The sequence below is a fragment of the Canis lupus genome, chromosome 1, assembly GCF_011100685.1.
Source record: "Canis lupus familiaris isolate Mischka breed German Shepherd chromosome 1, alternate assembly UU_Cfam_GSD_1.0, whole genome shotgun sequence".
Taxonomy (NCBI): Eukaryota; Metazoa; Chordata; class Mammalia; order Carnivora; family Canidae; genus Canis; species Canis lupus.
Genome location: NC_049222.1, coordinates 29,741,251 through 29,761,182, shown reverse-complemented (window position 1 = coordinate 29,761,182; position 19,932 = coordinate 29,741,251). Strand labels below are relative to the sequence as shown.

The 19,932-nt window shown below is 38.3% G+C and overlaps 1 protein-coding gene across 3 annotated transcripts in view; it reads left to right on the top strand.

Moving 5' to 3' along the window:
- The window catches only part of IL20RA (interleukin 20 receptor subunit alpha), a 39,309-nt gene that overhangs the window by 14,985 nt on the left and 4,392 nt on the right, over nt 1-19,932 (top strand). For 2 of the 3 annotated variants that reach the window (XM_038526127.1, XM_038526129.1), the window contains exons 2-5: nt 5,654-5,789; nt 11,586-11,767; nt 12,939-13,114; nt 13,679-13,823. In XM_038526127.1, coding sequence (XP_038382055.1) covers nt 5,654-5,789; nt 11,586-11,767; nt 12,939-13,114; nt 13,679-13,823 — 639 coding nt within the window. The remainder of the gene's footprint in view (nt 1-5,653; nt 5,790-11,585; nt 11,768-12,938; nt 13,115-13,678; nt 13,824-19,932) is intronic. The other variant, XM_038526128.1, reaches the window with a different exon arrangement.

Below are 19,932 nucleotides of genomic sequence, written 5' to 3'. Positions count from 1 at the left end.
CAGGGCTTATAGAGATGAGGACTCCAGCTCTATGTACTTCTTCAATTTGTTCTTGACCACTCTCCTTTTCCTCACTTTTTTTTTCTCCAAACACTCTTGTCTTTTGACAATTTCAAGGAACTGCCTTTTTGGATGAGATTTTTTTCCATCCAAGGGGGTTTTGCCTGGAATACTGCCCTCCCACCTGAAGCCAACTCCTAAGACTCCACCTGAGTAGGTTCTGTGACCCAGACCCAACCTTATACTGCCTTTCATAGCTTAATCATCAAATTTATAAGTATTTATTTATTTATTATTTATTTATTTATTTACTTGTTAATAGTGTCCCTCTCCCTGCTAGTATGGGAACTCCAGAAAGGCAGGAACCCAGTCTGTATTCACCACCAGATATCTACATAGCAGCATCTACATTCATTTCCTGAGGCTGCCCTCATGAAGGACCACAGGTTGACTGGATTAAAACAACAGAAGTTTATCTTCTTATAGTTCTTTATTTTCTTGTACTAGAAGTACAAAATCAAGGTGTTGTCAAGGCTGTGCTTCCTCTGAAGCCTTTAGAGGAGGCTCCTCCTTGCTTCTTCCAACCTCTGGTAGTCCCACATGATTCCTTGGCTTGTAGGGAATCCATGCCCTCATTTTCAAATAGCATTCTCTTTGTGTCACTGTATCTTCATATGGCCATCTTCTTAAAAGGACAACCAGTCATACTGGATTAGGAGTCTCTTTACTCCACTATGATTTTAACTACTTACGTCTACAACTCTATTTCCAAATAAGGAAACACTTTGAGGTACTAGGTATTAGGACTTCAATATATCTTCTTTGGGAGGACACAATTCAACTCATAATAGCGCCTAACAAATATTAGTTGAATGGATAAATAAGATGCCTCTTGAACTGATGTTTCTCATCAATATAAATGGGATTGACTGTAGTGTATTCTCTATAGGAGACAAAGAGCTAAAGGCCAAGGCAAAATGTATTATTCCTACATCTTTAAATTTTACTGTGATTTCAAATTGGTAGAGGGCATGTACTCAGCAACTAAAAAGATACCAAAATCGATTCAAACATAGCCTTCTAGGAATCCCTGTTTTTCTAGTCACCATACACTGTCTGGGGATTGGCAAAGTAGAAATAGAGTTCCTACTTGCATTCTCCAGGCTCGGATATGGGCTGAAATAAAATACTCTGAGAGGAAAAGGAAAAAGAGTTTCCTACTACAGATTGTAGTGGGATCTAAAGAAATGTACTGACTACATCAATATCTAATATTTATTAATATTTAAATGATTTTATATATGAATATCTGGGATAATATGTATTTTCTCATAAGTCTTCTTTTGTTGAAATTCAGATAAGGATTATCTGCAAGTTTGCAAGGGTAGCAGATGAGTGAGGAGGTTAAGAGTGTGGGTTCTGAACACAACTCCTCCACTTACTAGCTGTGTGAACTTGTACAACTTCTCTGTGCCTCAGTTTCTGCATCTGTATAATGGAGATGATAATGGAGGTTCTTTCCATACAGCTGTTATGAGAATGTGTATGATTTGATTGTATAAGGCACATAGAATTGTGTCAGCCACATGGCAAAGCTTCAATAAATGTTAGTTACTGTTTTCATTATATACTAGCCATTTGCCTTGCTTCAGTTAAATATAACATGTAAAGGTTTTTCACGATATGTATTATATTTTTAAAGTCTTATGCAAATTGGCTTTTATTCACATTCAGTATCTACTTTTAAAATAAAATTTCTTAGTCTGTCATGAATAGATCTCACTATCAATATAACTTTTAATCATGCCAAAAGACTTCTCATGTCCTACTGAAACCAGAACAAACCCAGTCCTTAGAAGGCTTCTTTGCAGAAAGGTCAAACCTAACCACAGCAAAAAGCATCTATTTCCATTGATCAAAGGTAGATCATTAAAATTCCATAATTGACAAATATTACAAATGATACAGATAAATAAATTACTATCAATCCCTCATCTCAAATTGATAAATATCCATTTCCGAAATACAAGCAGAGAGATAAGGGTGATGAAAGAAGATTACATGGCTTAATTTGCTCTGATTAAAAAGGGTTCAGAAATTAGCAGACCATCTCTGGGGTGACAGAGATGGGCTGATACTAGAATGTGACCTCCTTTGTCATGGTACAGCAGCTCCTAGATAATATTTTGATTTAATGACAAGGGAATGATCCCAAACTGATATATTTTCCACTTATGTATTCAGATAAATAATGTCAATCAAACAAAGGCTCTGCAGGACTAAAAGCTGGAATATTCCTTCCCCAGAAATAGTGTCCCAAACCACAATATCCGTTTTAAAGTGTATTTCTATTAAAGGTGTTCACTACTCTGAATCCTTGTCAATGTACAGTGAGCTTAACTAAGCATTATCTTTAAAAAAATCCAAAAAGATGTCGCTGCAATCTTCGCTTGCTACTAAAAGGCTAATAAATTTCCAGTCTTTTCACTGGGTTTTTAATTTTTGTTTAATAAAGATAAAAGCAAACTATTAAAACACAGAGACTAACCCAGATACAATGTGGAAGGGGATTTACAGGCTGTGAATGCCAGGAGGAGGGGATTATCAAGGGCTATTTGGAGGGTAGCTACCCAAATTGTGGTGATACATGTGATTTACCCATAATGTAGACTTGCAGAGGAGTTGCATGTGCATGCATTTCATAACATTTGCAATGAAATACATTTTCTTTTCAAAAAATAGAATGACATGAGAAAAAATGTTTAATGTTTTAATGTTATTGCTCACTATTCATTTTCTTTAACCTATTTTGATAATTAGCAGAGCATTTCTGGAGGATCATTTAAACAAATATAAACATGAATCAAGATGTCTGTTAAACCAATGAACATTAACAATTGACAGCACATTCCAGAGCATAGTTCATTTCAGAATAGCAAAATTGCTTTAGTTCCTCCTAATAACAATGACCAAGGAAATTAAGTTACATTAACTTGAAATGAGTAATCCATTTTTTTCCAGGTTATTTCTTAAAACTGTTTTGAGTATGTTTTAGGCATTTTGAGAATTCTGTAAATCATATACTTACATTAAAGATAAGCAGAAGGGCACCTGAGTGATTCAGTCCATTAAACAACCCACTCTTGGTTTGAGCTCAGGTCATGGTCTCTGACTCTTGAGATGCAGCACCCCCTCCCTCCCATCACGCTCTGTCCTCAATGTGGAGTCAGCTTGAAATTCTTTTCCTTCTTCACTCTCCCTTCCTCTCTACTCCTCTCCACCACACACGTTCACCTGTGCATGATCTCTAAATAAATAAATAAATAAATAAATAAATAAATAAATAAATAAATAATTTTTTAAAGCCAAAATCGATGTTGTCAAAGATAAAGATTTATATAGATTAAACATTGGGACATATGTCTGGACTATAATATCTAACATAACTTGTGTTTTATATCTCCAAACTTCAAGTTGCCACAAACTGGAATATCCTAGTTTCTTATCAGTTAGTTCTATGGAGCTATGTTTTGGTAATATCTTCCATCTGTGATATTATAATACATTGTCTATTTTAATTTTCTTACAAGATGCTAACTATTCTTCACGTGCATGTGTCATATAAATGTAGAGAATGACAGGTTTTAGATATGAAAAGACCGTTGGAACTTTTTGTTAAAAGTGTTCCTCACTTTTGAAGGGTTGGGAAATATGATGCTTCATGGCACTGCCTCCCCATGTTCTCAGCTTCGTACTCAAATATCTGATTAAAAATCAGAACCTATTGGTAGCACAGAGCAGTATTAAGTCACTGATAATTATTTTCTGGCATATGATCTCCAGAAAAAAAAAAAAAAAAACAGTTGATACACAAAGGCTCCAAAGAGTTAGAAGGATAGAGAGACAGACATTGGGCAGGCTGTTTCTTTTTGAGATATTCTCTGCTCCTACTAGATACAAACCCACACAGTGATCAGCTGATACTGCTTCTCCTTGAGTATTTAACCTTCTTATTAAAAATAAAACAGAGATATTTAAAAAATGATCAAGGTTGAAAGCAGAAGCCATTACAAATATAGCATATGTATACACACCCAAACAAACACTCAACCACCTATATATTGGTTACTCTGCTATGCATTAAAGAGCTTATTCTGAGTTAGAATTAGAGTTACATTACAAAGTTTAATTTTAAAGCAAATAATTTTTCTTCTTTCTTTTCATTTGGTTTGTGGGATTACAATACATTGTATAGAGCTAATCTTAGCTAATCTTAGCTGAGAAATTAGTTTTATCCCAAGGATAAACTGACATTAGTCCCAGGTAATTCACACAAGAATTATGGGACTGTAGCTAAGATTAGACCAGTTTTTGGTGACTTAGCTAAATTTCATTTCCTAAGGTTGGTTTGAAGTATCAAAATTTGTTATTTTCCAGTCCATTGACTAAAATATGCATATTTCTGATAAGATATGTTCTTCCTAAAATCTGATTGTTTATTATCCAGGACTTTGTGATCTCTCCAATATTTTAAGTTAACATTTTGATTCTTGCATGTTACCAATGATTTTTTAAATTTAATTCAAAGATGATCCTTGTTTTCTTTTATAAGAAATTATCCTCCACTTTCCTTTTGTCCTTTACTTAATTTGTTGGTAGTATCTCAATTCTTTATTGTTTTTCTACAGCAGATTTCTACAAATTAATCCTCTAGGATACAGTTTTCTTAGATCACAGTTGTGTGAACATATCCGCATTTAATTAAATACATTGTCTTCTTTCACTGGTTTCTTTTCCAATAATTGCTTTATTATATCCTTTAATAAAGCTAACCCTAACACCAGCCTCCAAAACTTGAGACTTTCAGGGCCATTTATCCTAAATTTGATTTCTGTATCTAATAAGGGGATTGTTTCAGTTATCTGCTGACACATTAACAACCTAGCCCAAAATGATTTAAAACAGTCATTTTATTATTTCTCACAAATCTGAGGATTAGCTGGGGCTCAGCTAGATGCTTCTTCTGCTGGTCTCATTTGGAGTCTCATGCAGCTTCATCTATGGCAGAAGTGGCTTCATTCTGGCCTCCTGGTTGGAATGCTAGGCTCAGCTAGGACAACTGAACATTTCCCTCTGTGCATGGCCTCTTGTGATTTCTCCAGCAGAGTGGCCCAGCTTTTTAGATGGCAGCTCAGGATTTCCTTTTTTTTTTTTTTTTTTTTAAGATTTTATTTATTTATTCATGAGAGACACAGAGGGAGAGAGAGACAGAGACACAGGCAGAGGGAGAAGCAGGTTCCATGCAGGGAACCTGATGTGGAACTCAATCCTGGGACTCCAGGATCATGCCCTGGGCCAAAAGCAGGGCCTAAACCGCTGAAGCCACCCAGGGATCCCCAGCTCAGGACTTTCAAAAGAGCAAAAATAGATACTGCCAGATGTTCTTAAGACTTAGTCCCAGAGTTACTTCTGCCAGAGTTACTACTTGGTTGAAGTAAGTCATGGGGTCAGCCTAGGTTTAGGAGGAAATAAATAGGACATGAGTACTGGAAGGTGCACCTTGTTGGGGCCATGTCTGAAGACCATCTACCACAGGAGTTATGTTTTCCTTTTTCTCCTTTAAGACCCTGATTCCTCTCTACTCCTTTTTCAGTTCTCTGCATCTCTGGTGGCTTACCCAAGCCTACGAATATTACCTTCTTATCCATAAACATGAAGAATATCCTACAGTGGAGTCCACCAGAGGGCCTACAAGGGGCTGAAGTTACTTACACTGTGCAGTATTTTATGTAAGTTGGTTCTTTTCCTTTTGGCTAATTTATAAACATAAGATTCAGATACCTGTTAACTGTGCAAAGATAAACCATCTATTGTACTAAACAAGTGGGAAAAGAAAAGTTTTAGATATTCTATGCTAAATTTTCTTGGGATGTTCTGTTAGATTAAATTAGAAAACCATTTCTTGGTGAAGATAGAAACATTGGGTGATTAAGTGAGGGAAAGTTACTTAAATGGGGAAAAGAAATTGGTCAAAATGTTATTCCCTGGCTGAGAAAACAAGGAAATCCATCATCTCTGAAATGTCTAAACTTATTGGAATTACAGACATTTTTAAGTGAAACTGAGTGTAGAAGTCTGTGCTACTAGCTCTTCCTATAAAAGGTAGTAGTGAATGGACATTTTCACATTTCACATGTCCCGCAAAACTCATTGCAAGCAAGAAAGAATGCAAAGCACATAGATGATGCCCATCTTCAGAGAAACAAAGGAAACGACCAAACCCCAAGCCACAAGCTGTGGAACCTACAAGCCAAGTACTGTGAAATCTGAAGGAAAACAGCTGCAGAAACTGAAAGTGAATCTACCTTATTGAACTCCAACAGTAGAACATAATTTCATAAGAATAAATGTTACAGTACAGTCTAAGGATGTGAATCTAAGGATTTCTCCTACCAGAAATTAAGGAAATGTCCCCACGAGCCCCAGTTTGGTGCCACAGAATGTCCGAGAAGGAGGAGCTGAAAGGGAAATCACGTTCAAGTTACACATTCCCTGTAGAGGGGCCAGTCGCCCTGTTAAAGTGAATGCACAAGCAGTGAGATGGCTTGTATGATGGTGGCTGGGAGGCACCCTAGGGACTGTGATGTCACTAATGTGCCTTGTGGCACATCAGCTTCCTGCAGTTCCAAAACTTGAGGATGGGCAGGCTCTCCAGCAAAGGAAATGATATGATTTGGAGAACAGGTGTGTGACACACCCTCACTCCTATACCCATTTGCCTAATATTCAGTAAATAGCTGGCCCTGTTCAAAGAGTAATAGTCCCAAAGAGTCTGGCATAGCATCTCTCCATTATTACTGGGAAGGAGAAAGACACACACACACACACACACACACACACACACACACACTGAAAAGTTCCTGAAAAGCTTTCTCATGGAAATAGGAGAAAAATTCAGATGAATAATTGTTCAGAGTTTGAGTCCATACACATAATCTCTAATGGTAAATCTGAAGGAAAGGAAAGGAGAAGAGAGGGGAGGGGACAGGAGGAGAGGGGAGGGGAGTGGAGGGGAAGGGAGAGGAGGAAAGGAAGGGAGAGAAGAAAGAGAGAGAAAAAAGCAGTTAAAGATTAAAGATTAAGTTAAAGATTCTAATACAAGAGGAAGAATTTTTTTAAGCAAGTGGGTGGAGCTTAGGGAAAAGATGGAAGATCAAAATATTATATAGAGAGTAAAACCCTATGGCTAACTGATAGTAGTAACTGAACAAGTGATAATGACTCTCTGGACTCTCTGGAATTGTGCATTGTAAATGCATGCTCAGTCCAGGAAAATGTAATAAAAACAATAGGAAGACCTATCCTGGTGAGGTTCTGAACTTGAAGAAGATGAAATACTTTATGACTGTCATAGCAAAAGCAAGGCTCAAGGGGGGCAGGGGAGAGGATGATTTGTGTCTGGCAACACTCAACAAAAGACAGTGATACATCCTCTGAGGGAAAAAGGGGTGTAATCTAGGATTCTTATCAAGTTCAACAGATGTATTTTCAAGCAAGCGAGATGTCAGGATAGCACTCCCCTGAGATCTTCTTGAGGGGGAGAAAACCACTAACTAAAGATGATATCCGCTGAAAGAGGTAAAGATGAACCTGAACAAAGACCTTAGTACTGACAAGATTATTTGTTATTGTGGAAAGACTGCTACGCATATTGAGACCATCTAAGTGAAGAACTGAGGCTAAATAATGATAGGAAATGTGGTTATTGAACTTTCTTGTAAATGCTTGAAACCTAAACAATAATATAACAGATTAGAAGATGGGAAAAAAAACTATAAGTGTACTGAGTTTCATAGCAGGAAGCCATTAAATGTGATCTAAAATGAAAATATTTCATCATCTTGATAACTAAACTCTCAATATTTTTATAAACTATTTTCTTAATTTAAAAGATCTTTTAGGAACTAATGTCTCTTGTGATAAAACACGTGAACTACAGCAATTCCTTTAATTTCACTTCAATTTCTTTTTCTATTAAAGTTCAAATCAGGGGGCAGCTGGGTAGCTCAGTTGGTTAGGTGTCTGACTCCTTGATTTTGGCTCAGGTCATGATCTCAGAGTTCTGGGATTGAGCTCAGGGTTGGGTTCCAAATTCAGCATGGAATCTGATTGGGATTCTTTCTCTCCCCACTCATACTCGATAGATAGATAGATAGATAGATAGATAGATAGATAGATAGATAGATAGATAGATAGATAGATAATAGAATCTTGAGAAAATATAAATTCAAATCAGGTTAAATTTACAACTTTGATTAAAACCATAAGTATGGTATGATCTAGTTACTGTCTGTGTGTACAGCTATTTAATCATTCCTATGTGAATAAAGAAGCATAATGAGTTGTCCAGAATTATGAATGCCAAATGTTTCAGGCAAATAGGTTTTAGAGTGATTTGTTTCTCTCTTGATTACACATTTCTGATTGTTTGAATTTTTTAAAAGTACCCTATTTACAAAAAGAACACCAAAATCATTGTTCTCGAAGAAAAATATATTCTGATCCTTAAAGGCAGTGAAATACTTCAGCAGCTCTTCACAATGACCTTATTTTCATTTTCGAGGAGTTTCTCTGAAAGCGTTTTAGGAAAGAAGATGTCACTCTGCAAAAAGAAATGGCTCTTGAGTTTGCCCTGGATTCCTTTTCTATTAGGTGAAGCAATGAGCTTGTTCTGTCCTTTACATGTTTATTTGATTCTAAAAAGGCTAACAAAAAAATTGAGTCATCATTACTCTATGAGAGCAAATAATGGAGATAGTACAACTTTCAAGAATGAGTATTGAAAAAGAAACTTGCCATATTGGAGGTCTTACATGCTTATGCATGTCCAAGATGGACAGGAATACAGGGCAGTGTTGTGTCACCAGTAGGACTCCAACCTCAGCTCCAAGGTCACACAGTCCTTGGTTTGTAGCCAGGCTGTGAACTTAGCCAGGTAACCTTGGGCAAGTTACACATTATGCTTTTACACTTTGGAGTGAAGTTTGTTTCCAAGTAAAAAATGAATTTTAACAAAAGTTTGAATTCTACCTGCCAAAAGAATTTAATGCAGAAAATATATAGTGCAGTTTTACATGCACAAGCTGTGGCCCAAGCTTTGAAATGTGGTTCAAATCCCAGATATGCCTGTTATTAGTCATATCAACTTGAGCAGTTCCTTAATCTCACTGAGTCTGTTTCCTTATCCATAAAATGGGGTGAAAATAATGGCACCTGCCTCGTAGGGTCATTAGGATAATTAAATGAGATAAGGCATAGAAATCCTAAGCATTAGTCCCAATACATAATAACTTAATAAGCACTTGATAAAAGCTTTATGGAATTAGCAGAAAATAGTCAGAGACCATTGAGGGCCTCACATGACTTTTTGTCATGCATTAACATCATTACTGAAGTCGTCATTGAATGATTTATGTCTATCAGTTTATCAGGCGTACAGAGCATAATGCTCAGAATCCAGTAAAGAGTATTTTCTCCTCCATCGAACTCTGTCATGGAAAGCTGCCCTACCCTTGGCAGAGTAAGGAAATTAGGGGAGAGGAGATCAAATCGGTGAGGGCGATATTTGCCAAACTGTAAGTCAAGACTTGTTGATGGACCATGAAATCAATTTTGAAGAACATAGCTAGCATTATTTTTAATGGAAAGGACTGGAATGGTGTGAAGTAGATTGGAATGGACAATAACTGAATTCATGGCATGTAGTAAAGTTTAAATATCATCTTATGAAATCTTTGTATTAGTATGTTAAATATATGTATGTTTATAGGAGCTGGGTCACAATGTAAAATGTATTTCTTCTTGTGGCTCACAGCCAAAAAAAGTTGGAAAGCCTTAGGCAGTGGTGACTGCTTGATGGAAAAGTTGGTCAACAAGATCTGAACTTTATTTCTAATGTCTTTTCAGCAGGTATGGTACTTGTGAAACAAGATACATTGTCTTTTGGAAATCTGTTGCTATATTACGAAAAGAGAGGACACCCTTAAGCTTTGACAACACTTGAGAAAGTCCACATTTCCTCATCCTCAAGATATGCTCTTGCCTTGACTTATGTAATGTCTGTTTCTCATTCTCCCTCTTTAGCTGCAATTTCTTTTCCTTTTCTTTTTTAAGTAGGCTCCATGCCTAGTGAGGAGCCCATGTGGGGCTTGAACTCACAACCCTGAGATCAAGACCTGAGCTGGGACCAAGAATTGGAGGCTCAGTCAACTGAGCCATCCAGATGCCCCTTTAGCTGCTATTTCTAACTGTACTTTGGAGCCAACTTTTTAACCTTGATGATCCTGGAATTGTATCTTAGGCTTTGCTGTGGCTCCAGGATAATTTTATTCACACCTATGCCTTCAATGAACAATTTCATGCCTTTGATTTCAAAAATCACTGCCTCCCACTCACATCTCTGTGCTGAGCCCCAGTGCCTACTGGGCATCCGCATCTGGGTATCTTTCACATACCTGAGGTTCAACAGGTGAAAAGCTGAACCTGTTATCTTCCCTTCCTCCCACCCCACCTCCCCATTTCTCAAACCTATTTCTCAGGATTCCTCATCTTGGTAAATGTTACCACTGTCCCAGATGGAAAGATATATCATCCTGAACACCTTCATCTCTCTCATCTCTTACCTACACTCCATTACCAAGTCCTGTCTCCTAATATTTCTTCCTTTGGTCCTGTCATCTATTCCACTGCCACCACCCCAGCCCAAGCCACCTACATCTTCCACCTGGACCACTGCAGTATGCCCTCAAGGGATCCCCAGGCTGCCACTCCTACCCCACTGCTTTCTCCATGCTACACCAGTTAGCTTTCTAAAACCCCAGCACACCTGCTTTAATCCCTTCATAGCTTCCCATGCAACCCTGTCTCTCTTTGTGGCTCTTCAACTCTCTACATCTCAGTCTCTCCCACCTGAAAACTGTTAAAAATATTTCCCCCTCCCCACTTGCTTTGAGTGTTGTGTCTTTAATAAAGAAAGGAGATATCTATATGAACACCCAGTCACTATCATCACCATCACTATAATTACTGTGGCATGCACTCCAATCTAGTGAATTTTCCCTAGAACCTTTGATAACAAGTACATTTTTAAATTTTATGGAAATGTCAAGGTAATTTTTCTTCCAAGAAAAAAAATGACTAATATTTCTAAAAATAGCCCATCAAATTGACCTTCATAGACATGGTGGACTAAAAATCTTACATAGATAATTACTAGAAGAACTGATCACACAACATGTACATTTTTCTGTAACCCAAGAATAATAAAAAAATACATGCTCTCAAAATGTGCTATCCATATTATAATTCACAGAAAAGAGAGGTGATTGCAGAAATTCTGACTCATACTCCTGACAGCTAATGAAAAAAATTGCTAGCAGCAAACATGGATTCTTTTTATCTCAATGACAGGCACTTTTGTTCTGAAGTGAAGGTCTGAACTTCCATTCAATTTTGTATAATGACTGTTTCTCCCCCCTATTGGGATCACAGAGGGCACGTCATTATTAATTCAGTTTCTTTCTCAGCAGATATGGGCAAAAGAAATGGCTGAGTAAATCCGAATGTAGAAATATCAATAGGACCTGCTGTGATCTCTCTGTGGAAACTTCTGATTATGAACATCAATATTATGCCAAAGTTAAGGCCATTTGGGAAACGAATTGTTCCAAATGGGCAGAAACCGGACGATTCTATCCATTCTTAGAAAGTAAGTAACATGATTGTCTGTAAATACAGAAAATATCAAGTTCATCTGACCGTCAAGTGTGGCGTCTCGGCCTCACAGACAGCATTGCCCAAGAGGCCAGTGCTCTGGTGACTTTGTTCTGTTCTCTGTCCCTCAGCTGCTAGAGTGACCAGCCCACAATGCTCCACCTTGCTAGTACTCAGTTTCGTCTTTATAAGGAGAGGTTTGGCTGAGTCATCCCTAAGATCTCTACCAGATCCAAAATTAACATTAGATGCCAATATTATCAAAATTCAATTTTGTTTCATTATTTAGTGAAGACTGTAATTTGAAGAACTGACAGTTTTTTTTTCATTGCTGTGGGTTTATACACCATGGATATAGGTGCACAAGATTGACACAAGATTGTTCTGCTTGCCAAACTAAGTCTCTTCTTGTTATGAACAGGTTAGTGTGATGACATCATTTCTAGGTGTAACTCAGAATTCAGGCAACATCTTCCTGATATTTGCTCTTTACATTTTTCCATGTCTTGTTCTGTGCTGATTCAGCCGTAGAGGACCCACTCAGAGCTGCCCTAATGCTCCTAATGCTTACGAGTGCTCCTCCAGTCCTGGAGTTGGAACCTCTCTTCAGATGCCCTTCTTAGTGTGGCACTGCCCCTTTCCATTTATCTGTAGGCCAAGAGCTAAGAATGATTTTTACATTGATATAAATAAGAATTGCAACAGAGATCATATGCCTATAGAGCCTAAAATACTTCCTATCTGTACCTTTATGATAAAAATTTGTAAGCCTCTGCTCTAGATCATTCCAATCACATCTTCAAAAGTCTTTAACACTGCTTCATTCCTCCATGGCTGATTTCCACCGCTTATTAAATCATATTAATGTTATTGATCACCAATTTTTCAAGTCACAGGAGTGTTGTAAACACTTTTAATTGTGTTTACCATCTGTTCATCCATGGGACTAGGAACTAAGTAAATACATACTTGAATTTTGTGTTTTAATATTGTGTCAGGGGTGTGAAATGACTGTTTCAAGATGTGGCAAAACCTTAGAGCATTCTGAGTCATCTCAACTAAGAAGGTAGCTTTAGGGCTTTGATTCCAGTAGGATTATACTGTAGTTTCATACATAGTGATTTCTACATGTGAACATGATACCTCCCTCTCCCCACCCCTTTAAGCACAAATTGGACCACCAAGGGTTGCTTTGACTACAGATGAGAAATCCATTTCTATTGTCCTGACGGCTCCAGAGAAGTGGAAGAGAAGTCCAGAAGAAAGTTCTATTTCCATGCGACAGATATACTCCAACCTGAAGTATAATGTGTCCATATATAATACTAAATCCAATAGAATGGTAAGTCTGGAATGGAATGGGGGCCTCTAATCTGGTGACTTTCTGTAGCTAATGCTGAATAAGCAGCCCTGAGGCACGGGAATCTGGGAAGATGTGATATTCAAAGACATGCTAGACAAGATACAGTGGAAATTGATATGTAAAATTCTCAACAGTGCTCTTCAGATTTCCCTTACAGAAACTCTGTCAGTGGGGTGTGATGTTGCTGTTGGGTGTAGAACGACTGTCCACCTCACTTTGATGGAGAACTTTGTCTTGCATATGATCTGTCAGTTACTCTCCAAGAAAGAAAGAAATGTCAGTGAGAACACAGGGCAAGGTTGAGCAAGAAATCTGTCCTTACATTATTATTTAAAATTGTTCCCAGAATGGTTCCATTTCCTGACCATGCTCGGCTGAGCTCAAGGAAAAAATTATTTTAAAGATATTGCTGAAAAAAAAAGCTTATAGTGATTATGAAAGATTCAGTGGTATCTCAGTGTTTTATTTCCTTCTGGAGCTATCTGTCTGGGGTGGTGCTGGAGTTCTTTGGCCCTAATTGCTGTTTCCCATCCCCTGCCCTAGTGGTCCCAGTGTGTGACCAACCACACACTGGTGCTGGTCTGGCTGGAGCCAGACACTCTGTACTGCATCCTTGTGGAATCTTTCGTCCCAGGGCCACCTCGTCTTGCTCAGCCTTCTGAGAAGCAGTGTGTCCGCACTTTGAAAGGTATGCTTAAAAACCCTCAGCTGGTCTAGAGAAGGAAATCTGATAAAACTAGAAGTGTGGCAATTATAAACAAAGTTTGGACAAATCCAAATCTACCAGAAACAGGTTGGGACAAAAGCGGAGACAACCATCACCAGATGTGCATTGAGAAGCCTGGGACTCTGCCATTGAACTTGACCCGCATTAGGGTGTGTTTACATTCCCCCCGGGGAACTCTTACCACCTGTCCTGATACCTGCTTGCCAATAATCCTCTGCCGTGGGAAAATGACAATTAAGAATTTTTACACGCCTCTTTTATTTTAATTGTCATCCCTTTCATCAGTAGAAATTCTGTGGTCCTCCAGAACATCAAGTTTTAGTGCTAGAAACAAAACATTACCCTAAAAACATGAAGACGCTAGCTTTTGCTCACTCTCAGGAATACAGATTCCAGGCTCCACAAGTTGCATTCAGATATCACTCACTGGCTGCAAAAGCATCTGGGATCAGCAAATCCACAGTTACTCCCTCACTTACATTGCTTCTCTCTCTTTCCTTTTGTCTCTTCATTTTTTTCTGAATTTGGCTGAAGACTGTCATTCCTGTTAGGAGAGAAAAGAGTTCGGAACTTGGCATTTGTGTATTTGTTCTTCCTGAAGGGTGAGAAGACCTTGAACTCAAAACCTGAACATTGCAAATAAACTCTGACATTTACCTTCATCAAATGGCTCATGATTCATTATTCCTCCATTTCCCTCTTCCAAACATGCTGTCCTAGAATTAATGTCACACCTTTTCCCCCATCACCAGCTGTGGGATGGCCATGGTGATAAGACTCCTGCTTTCCTCTTCCCTCTCACTGAGCCCATCACAAGATGAAACTGTCCTAAAGAATATAAAGGGGATTTTGTGAGTACCTATTGAAAGTGAAAAGCTTTATTTTTGAATCTCTATCCTTTCATACTTTCCCCTTAAAATGAAGGCTTCCTTGCCATATGTCAAAGAAAACTGAAATGCTAAGCAAGCAAAAGACAAAACAAAGCAGATTGGCCACTCTCGGCATACACTAGCTCAGCCACCTCCCTACACACATCCCAAGCTCCAGACCTACCCAAAAAGTTTAGAAGGTGATGCCATACATTCCTGTCTTCTACTTAATATTTGGAAAAGGTTGAGTCAAATGCGTATATGGAAAAGTGGGGGCAGCTTAATAGGATCTTATCAAGAGGGTTTCCATTTTGGGTTTAAAGTGTATATGTTGCTTGAATATTAGACACACTTAGCTTCAAATATAAGACCTGCATGAGTCTCATAACCAGACATAAAATGTTGGAATATCTGCTGAAAGTGCCATGTTGAAGTCTACTAGTATTAGTGTATTATTATCTAAGTCTGTCTTTACTTTAGTTATTAATTGACTGATATACTTGGCAACCTCCCACATTAGGGACATAAATATTCATGATTGTTAGGTCTTCTTTTTTTGGTAATTTTATTTTTATTTTGAGGAACCTCCATATTCTTCTTCAAAGTGGTTGCACCAGTTTGCGCTCCCGGCAACAGTCCGGGAGGGTTCCCTTTTCTTTTCTTTTTTTCTTTTTTCTTTTTGTGTGTGTATTTTATTTTATTTTATTTTATTTTACTTTATTTTATTTTTAAATTTTTTTATTGGACTTCAATTTGCCAACATTTAGCATAACACCCAGTGCTCATCCTGCCAAGTGTCCCCCTCAGTGCCTATCACACAGTCACCCCAACCCCCGCCCACCTCCCTCTCCACCACCACTTGTTCATATCCCAGAGTTAGGTGTCTCTTATGTTCTGGCTCCCTCTCTGATATTTCCCACTCATTTTCTCTCCTTTCCCTTTATTTCCTTTCACTAATTTTTATTTTCCCCAAATGAATGAGACCATATAATGTTTGTCCTTTTCCAATTGACTTATTTCACTCAACATAATACCCTCCAGTTCCATCCATGTCAAAGCAAATGGTATTTGTCATTTCTAATGGCTGAGCAATATTCCACTGTATACATAGACCACAGCTTCTTTATCCATTCATCTGTCAATGGACACCGAGGCTCCTTCCACAGTTTGGCTATTGTGGACATTGCTGCTATAAACATCGGGGTGCAGGTGTCCCGGCATTACACTGCATCTGTATCTTTGGGGTAAATCCCCAGCAGTGCAATTGCTGGGTGGTAGGGTAGCTCTATTTTTAACTCTTTGAGGAACCTCCACACAGTTTTCCAGAGTGGCTGCACCAGTTCACATTCCCACCAACAGTGCAAGAGGGTTCCCCTTTCTCCACATCCTCTCCAATATTTGTTGTTTCCTGCCTTGTTAATTTTCCCCATTCTCACTGGTGTGGGGTGGTATCTCATTGTGGTTTTGATTTGTATTTCCCTGATGGCAAGTGATGCGGAGCATTTTCTCATGTGCATGTTGGCCATGTCTATGTCTTCCTCTGTGAGATTTCTGTTCATGTGTTTTGCCCATTTCATGATTGGATTGTTTCTTTCTTTGCTGTTGAGTTTAATAAGTTCTTTCTAGATCTTGGAGACTGGCCCTTTATCTGATAGGTCATTTGCTAATATCTTCTCCCATTCTGCAGGTTGTCTTTTAGTTTAGTTGACTGTATCTTTTGCTATTCAGAAGCTTCTTATCTTGATTAAGTCCCAATAATTCATTTTTGCTTTTGTTTCTCTTGCCTTCATGGATGTATCTTGCAAGAAGTTGGTGTGGCCAAGTTCAAAAAGGGTGTTGCCTGTGTTCTGCTCTAGGATTTTGATGGAATCTTGTCTCACATTCAGATCTTTCATCCATTTTGAGTTTATCTTTGTGTCTGGTGTAAGAGATTGGTCTAGTTTCATTCTTCTGCATGGGGCTGTCCAATTTTCCCAGCACCATTTATTGAAGACTTTTTTTCAGCAGATAGCCTTTCCTGCTTTGTCAAATATTAGTTGACCATAAGGTTGAGGATCCACTTCTGGGTTCTCTCTTCTGTTCCATTGATCTATGTGTCTGTTTTTGTGCCAGTACCACACTGTCTTGATGATCACAGCTTTGTAGTACAAACTGAAATTCGGCATTGTGATGCCCCCGGCTCTGGTTTTCTTTTTTAATATTCCCCTGGCCATTCGGGGTCTTTTCTGATTCCACACAAATCTTAAGATGATTTGTTCCAACTCTCTGAAGAAAGTCCATGGCATTTTGATAGGGATTGCATTAAATGTGTAAATTGCCCTGGGTAACATTGACATTTTCACAATATTAATTCTTCCAATCCATGAGCATGGAATATTTTTCCATCTCTTTGTGTCTTCCTCAATTTCTTTCAGAAGTGTTCTGTAGTTTTTAGGGTATAGATCCTTTACCTCTTTGGTTAGGTTTATTCCTAGGTATCTTATGCTTTTGGGTGAAATTGTAAATGGGATTGACTCCTTAATTTCTCTTTCTTCAGTCTCATTGTTAGTGTATAGAAATGCCACTGACTTCTGGGCATTGATTTTGTATCATGCTTCACTGCCGAATTGCTGTATGAGTTCTAGTAATCTTGGGGTGGAGTCTTTTGGGTTTTCTGTGTACAGTATCATGTTATCTGCAAAGAGAGTTTGACTTCTTTGCCAATTTGAATGTCTTTTATTTCTTTTTGTTGCCTGATTATTGAGGCTAGGACGTCCAGTACTATGTTGAATAGCAGTGATGAGAGTGGACATCCCTGTCTTTTTCCTGATCTTAGGGGAAATGCTCCCAGTGTTTCTCCATTGAGAATGATATTTGCTGTGGGCTTTTCGTAGATGGTTTTTAAGATGCTGAGGAATGTTCTTGTTGGGTCTTCTTGTTGAATAGACCCTTTAAGTATGATATAGTGTCCCTCTTCATCTCTTACTACAGTCTTTGGGATAAACTTTAATTATCTGATATGAGGATTGCTACCCCAGCTTTCTTTTGAGGATCATTTGAATGGTAAATGGTTCTCCATCCCTTCATTTTCAGGCTGGAGGTGTCCTTAGGTCTAAAATGAGTCTCTTGTAGACCGCAAATAGATGGGTCTTGCTTTTTTATCCAGTCCCATACCTGTGTCTTTTGATGGGATCATTTAGCCCATTCACATTCAGAGTAACTATTGAAAGATATGAATTTAGTGTCATTGTAATACCTAATCAGTCCCTGTTTTTGTGGATTATTTCTTTGGGTTTCCTCTTTCTTTTACAGGGTCCCCCTTAATATTTCCTGCAGAGCCGGTTTGGTGATCACATTCTTTCAGTTTCTGCCTATCTTGGAAGCTCTTTATCTCTCCTTCTATTCTGAATGAGAGCCTTGCTGGATAAAGTATTCTTGGCTGCACGTTCTTCTCATTTAGGACCTTGAATATATCCTTCCAGCCCTTTCTGGCCTGCCAGTTCTCTGAGGAGAGGTCTGCTGTTAATCTGATATTTCTCCCCATATAAGTTAAGAATCTCTTGTCTTGCGCTGCTTTAAGGATTTTCTCTTTATCTTTGAAATTTGCAAGTTTCATTATTAAATGTTGAGGTGTTGAATGGTTTTTATTGATTTGGGGGGAGGTCTTGTCTATCTCTTGGATCTGAATGCCTCTTTCCTTCCCCAGATTTGGGAAGTTCTCACTATGATTTGTTCAAATATGCTTTGTGGTCCTCTGTCTCTCTCAGCCTTCTCTGGAATCCCAATTAAATGTATATTCTTCCTTCTCAGGCAATCCTTTATTTCCCTAAGCCTTTTTTCATGGGCTTTTAATTGTTTTTCTCTTTTTTCTTCAGCTTCCTTCCTTAGCAGCAACTTGTCTTCTATGTCACTCACTCTTTCTTCCACCTCATTAACCCTAGCAGTTAGAACAACCAGTTTGGATTGCATCTCATTTAATCTTTTTTTAATTTCGGCCTGATTAGATCTCAATTCTGCAGTAATGAAGTCTCTTTCTCTTGTAGTGAATTCTTCCTTCTAGTGCAAGTGGCTGTATGAGTGGGCTGAGTCAAAAATATCAACCATGACCTAAGTAAAATACACCCTAGATGATTCCAAAGAGGTCAGAGACCAGAAAATAAAAGAAAAAGAAGGACGGAACAAAATAAAACAAAAAGACTACTAAAGTGAAAAACAAATTTTAAAACAAAGTAGTATAGGGGGGACCCCTGGGTGGCTCAGTGGTTTAGCGCCTGCCTTTGGCCCAGGCCGTGATCCTGGAGTCCCGGGATCAAGCCCCACGTCAGGCTCCTGGCATGGAGCCTGCTTCTCTCCCTCTGCCTATGTCTCTGCCTCTCTCTCTCTCTCTCTCTCTTTTTCTCTCTATCATAAATAAATAAAATCTTCAAAAAAATAAATAAAACAAAGTAGTATAAGTAAGAAGCCAAAAACTGAAAACAAAGAAAAAGTAACGAGGAAAGGGAGGTGGAGATGTTGGTGGTGAGAAAGTGGTAGTGGAAAAAGAATGTAGTCTCCCTGAGGGGTCCTAGAGGGTGATCCTCTTGGTTCTGAGTGTATTTTGTTCTGTATATTAGAATATGCTCAGTCCCAAATTTATATAAACAAGCAATACTTATGTAAAACCCCAACATTGACCTCAAAAACATAAACAAGATAAAAGAGGGGGCCAGAATGGGAAGGAAAACGATATAATCTCACAGAATGAACCATCACGGTGTCCCACTTGGTTCTGGGTACATGTTGGTCATGTTTTAGATGGTACTAACTTCCACCATTTTAAAACAAAATGAGGCAGAAAAAAACAAAAAACAAAAACCCATATCTCGTATCTACCAAAATTAAATTGAATATATTGAAGGGAATCCAGAAGTGGAAAATATATCTAAAACATGTAATTGTAGAAATATGAAAGTCAAAAAGGAAAAAACTTAAAAATGAAGAGCTGGCTGGTAAAATACTGTAGTTAAGGTGGGAAAAGAGAAAAATATTGGGAATTTTTAGTCTGATATAAGAATGAGTTGTAATGGAAAAAGTAAAAAAGAAAAAAGAAAAAGGAGCCTCTAGTTCTACATACTATTTTCCCTCAGTCCTGGAGCTTTCTAGCACTGCTTAGTCAAAAACTTGCTCTTCCCCTGTCCTTCCAGCTGGTCTCTGGGGGAGGAGCCTGCTGTGCTGATTCTCAG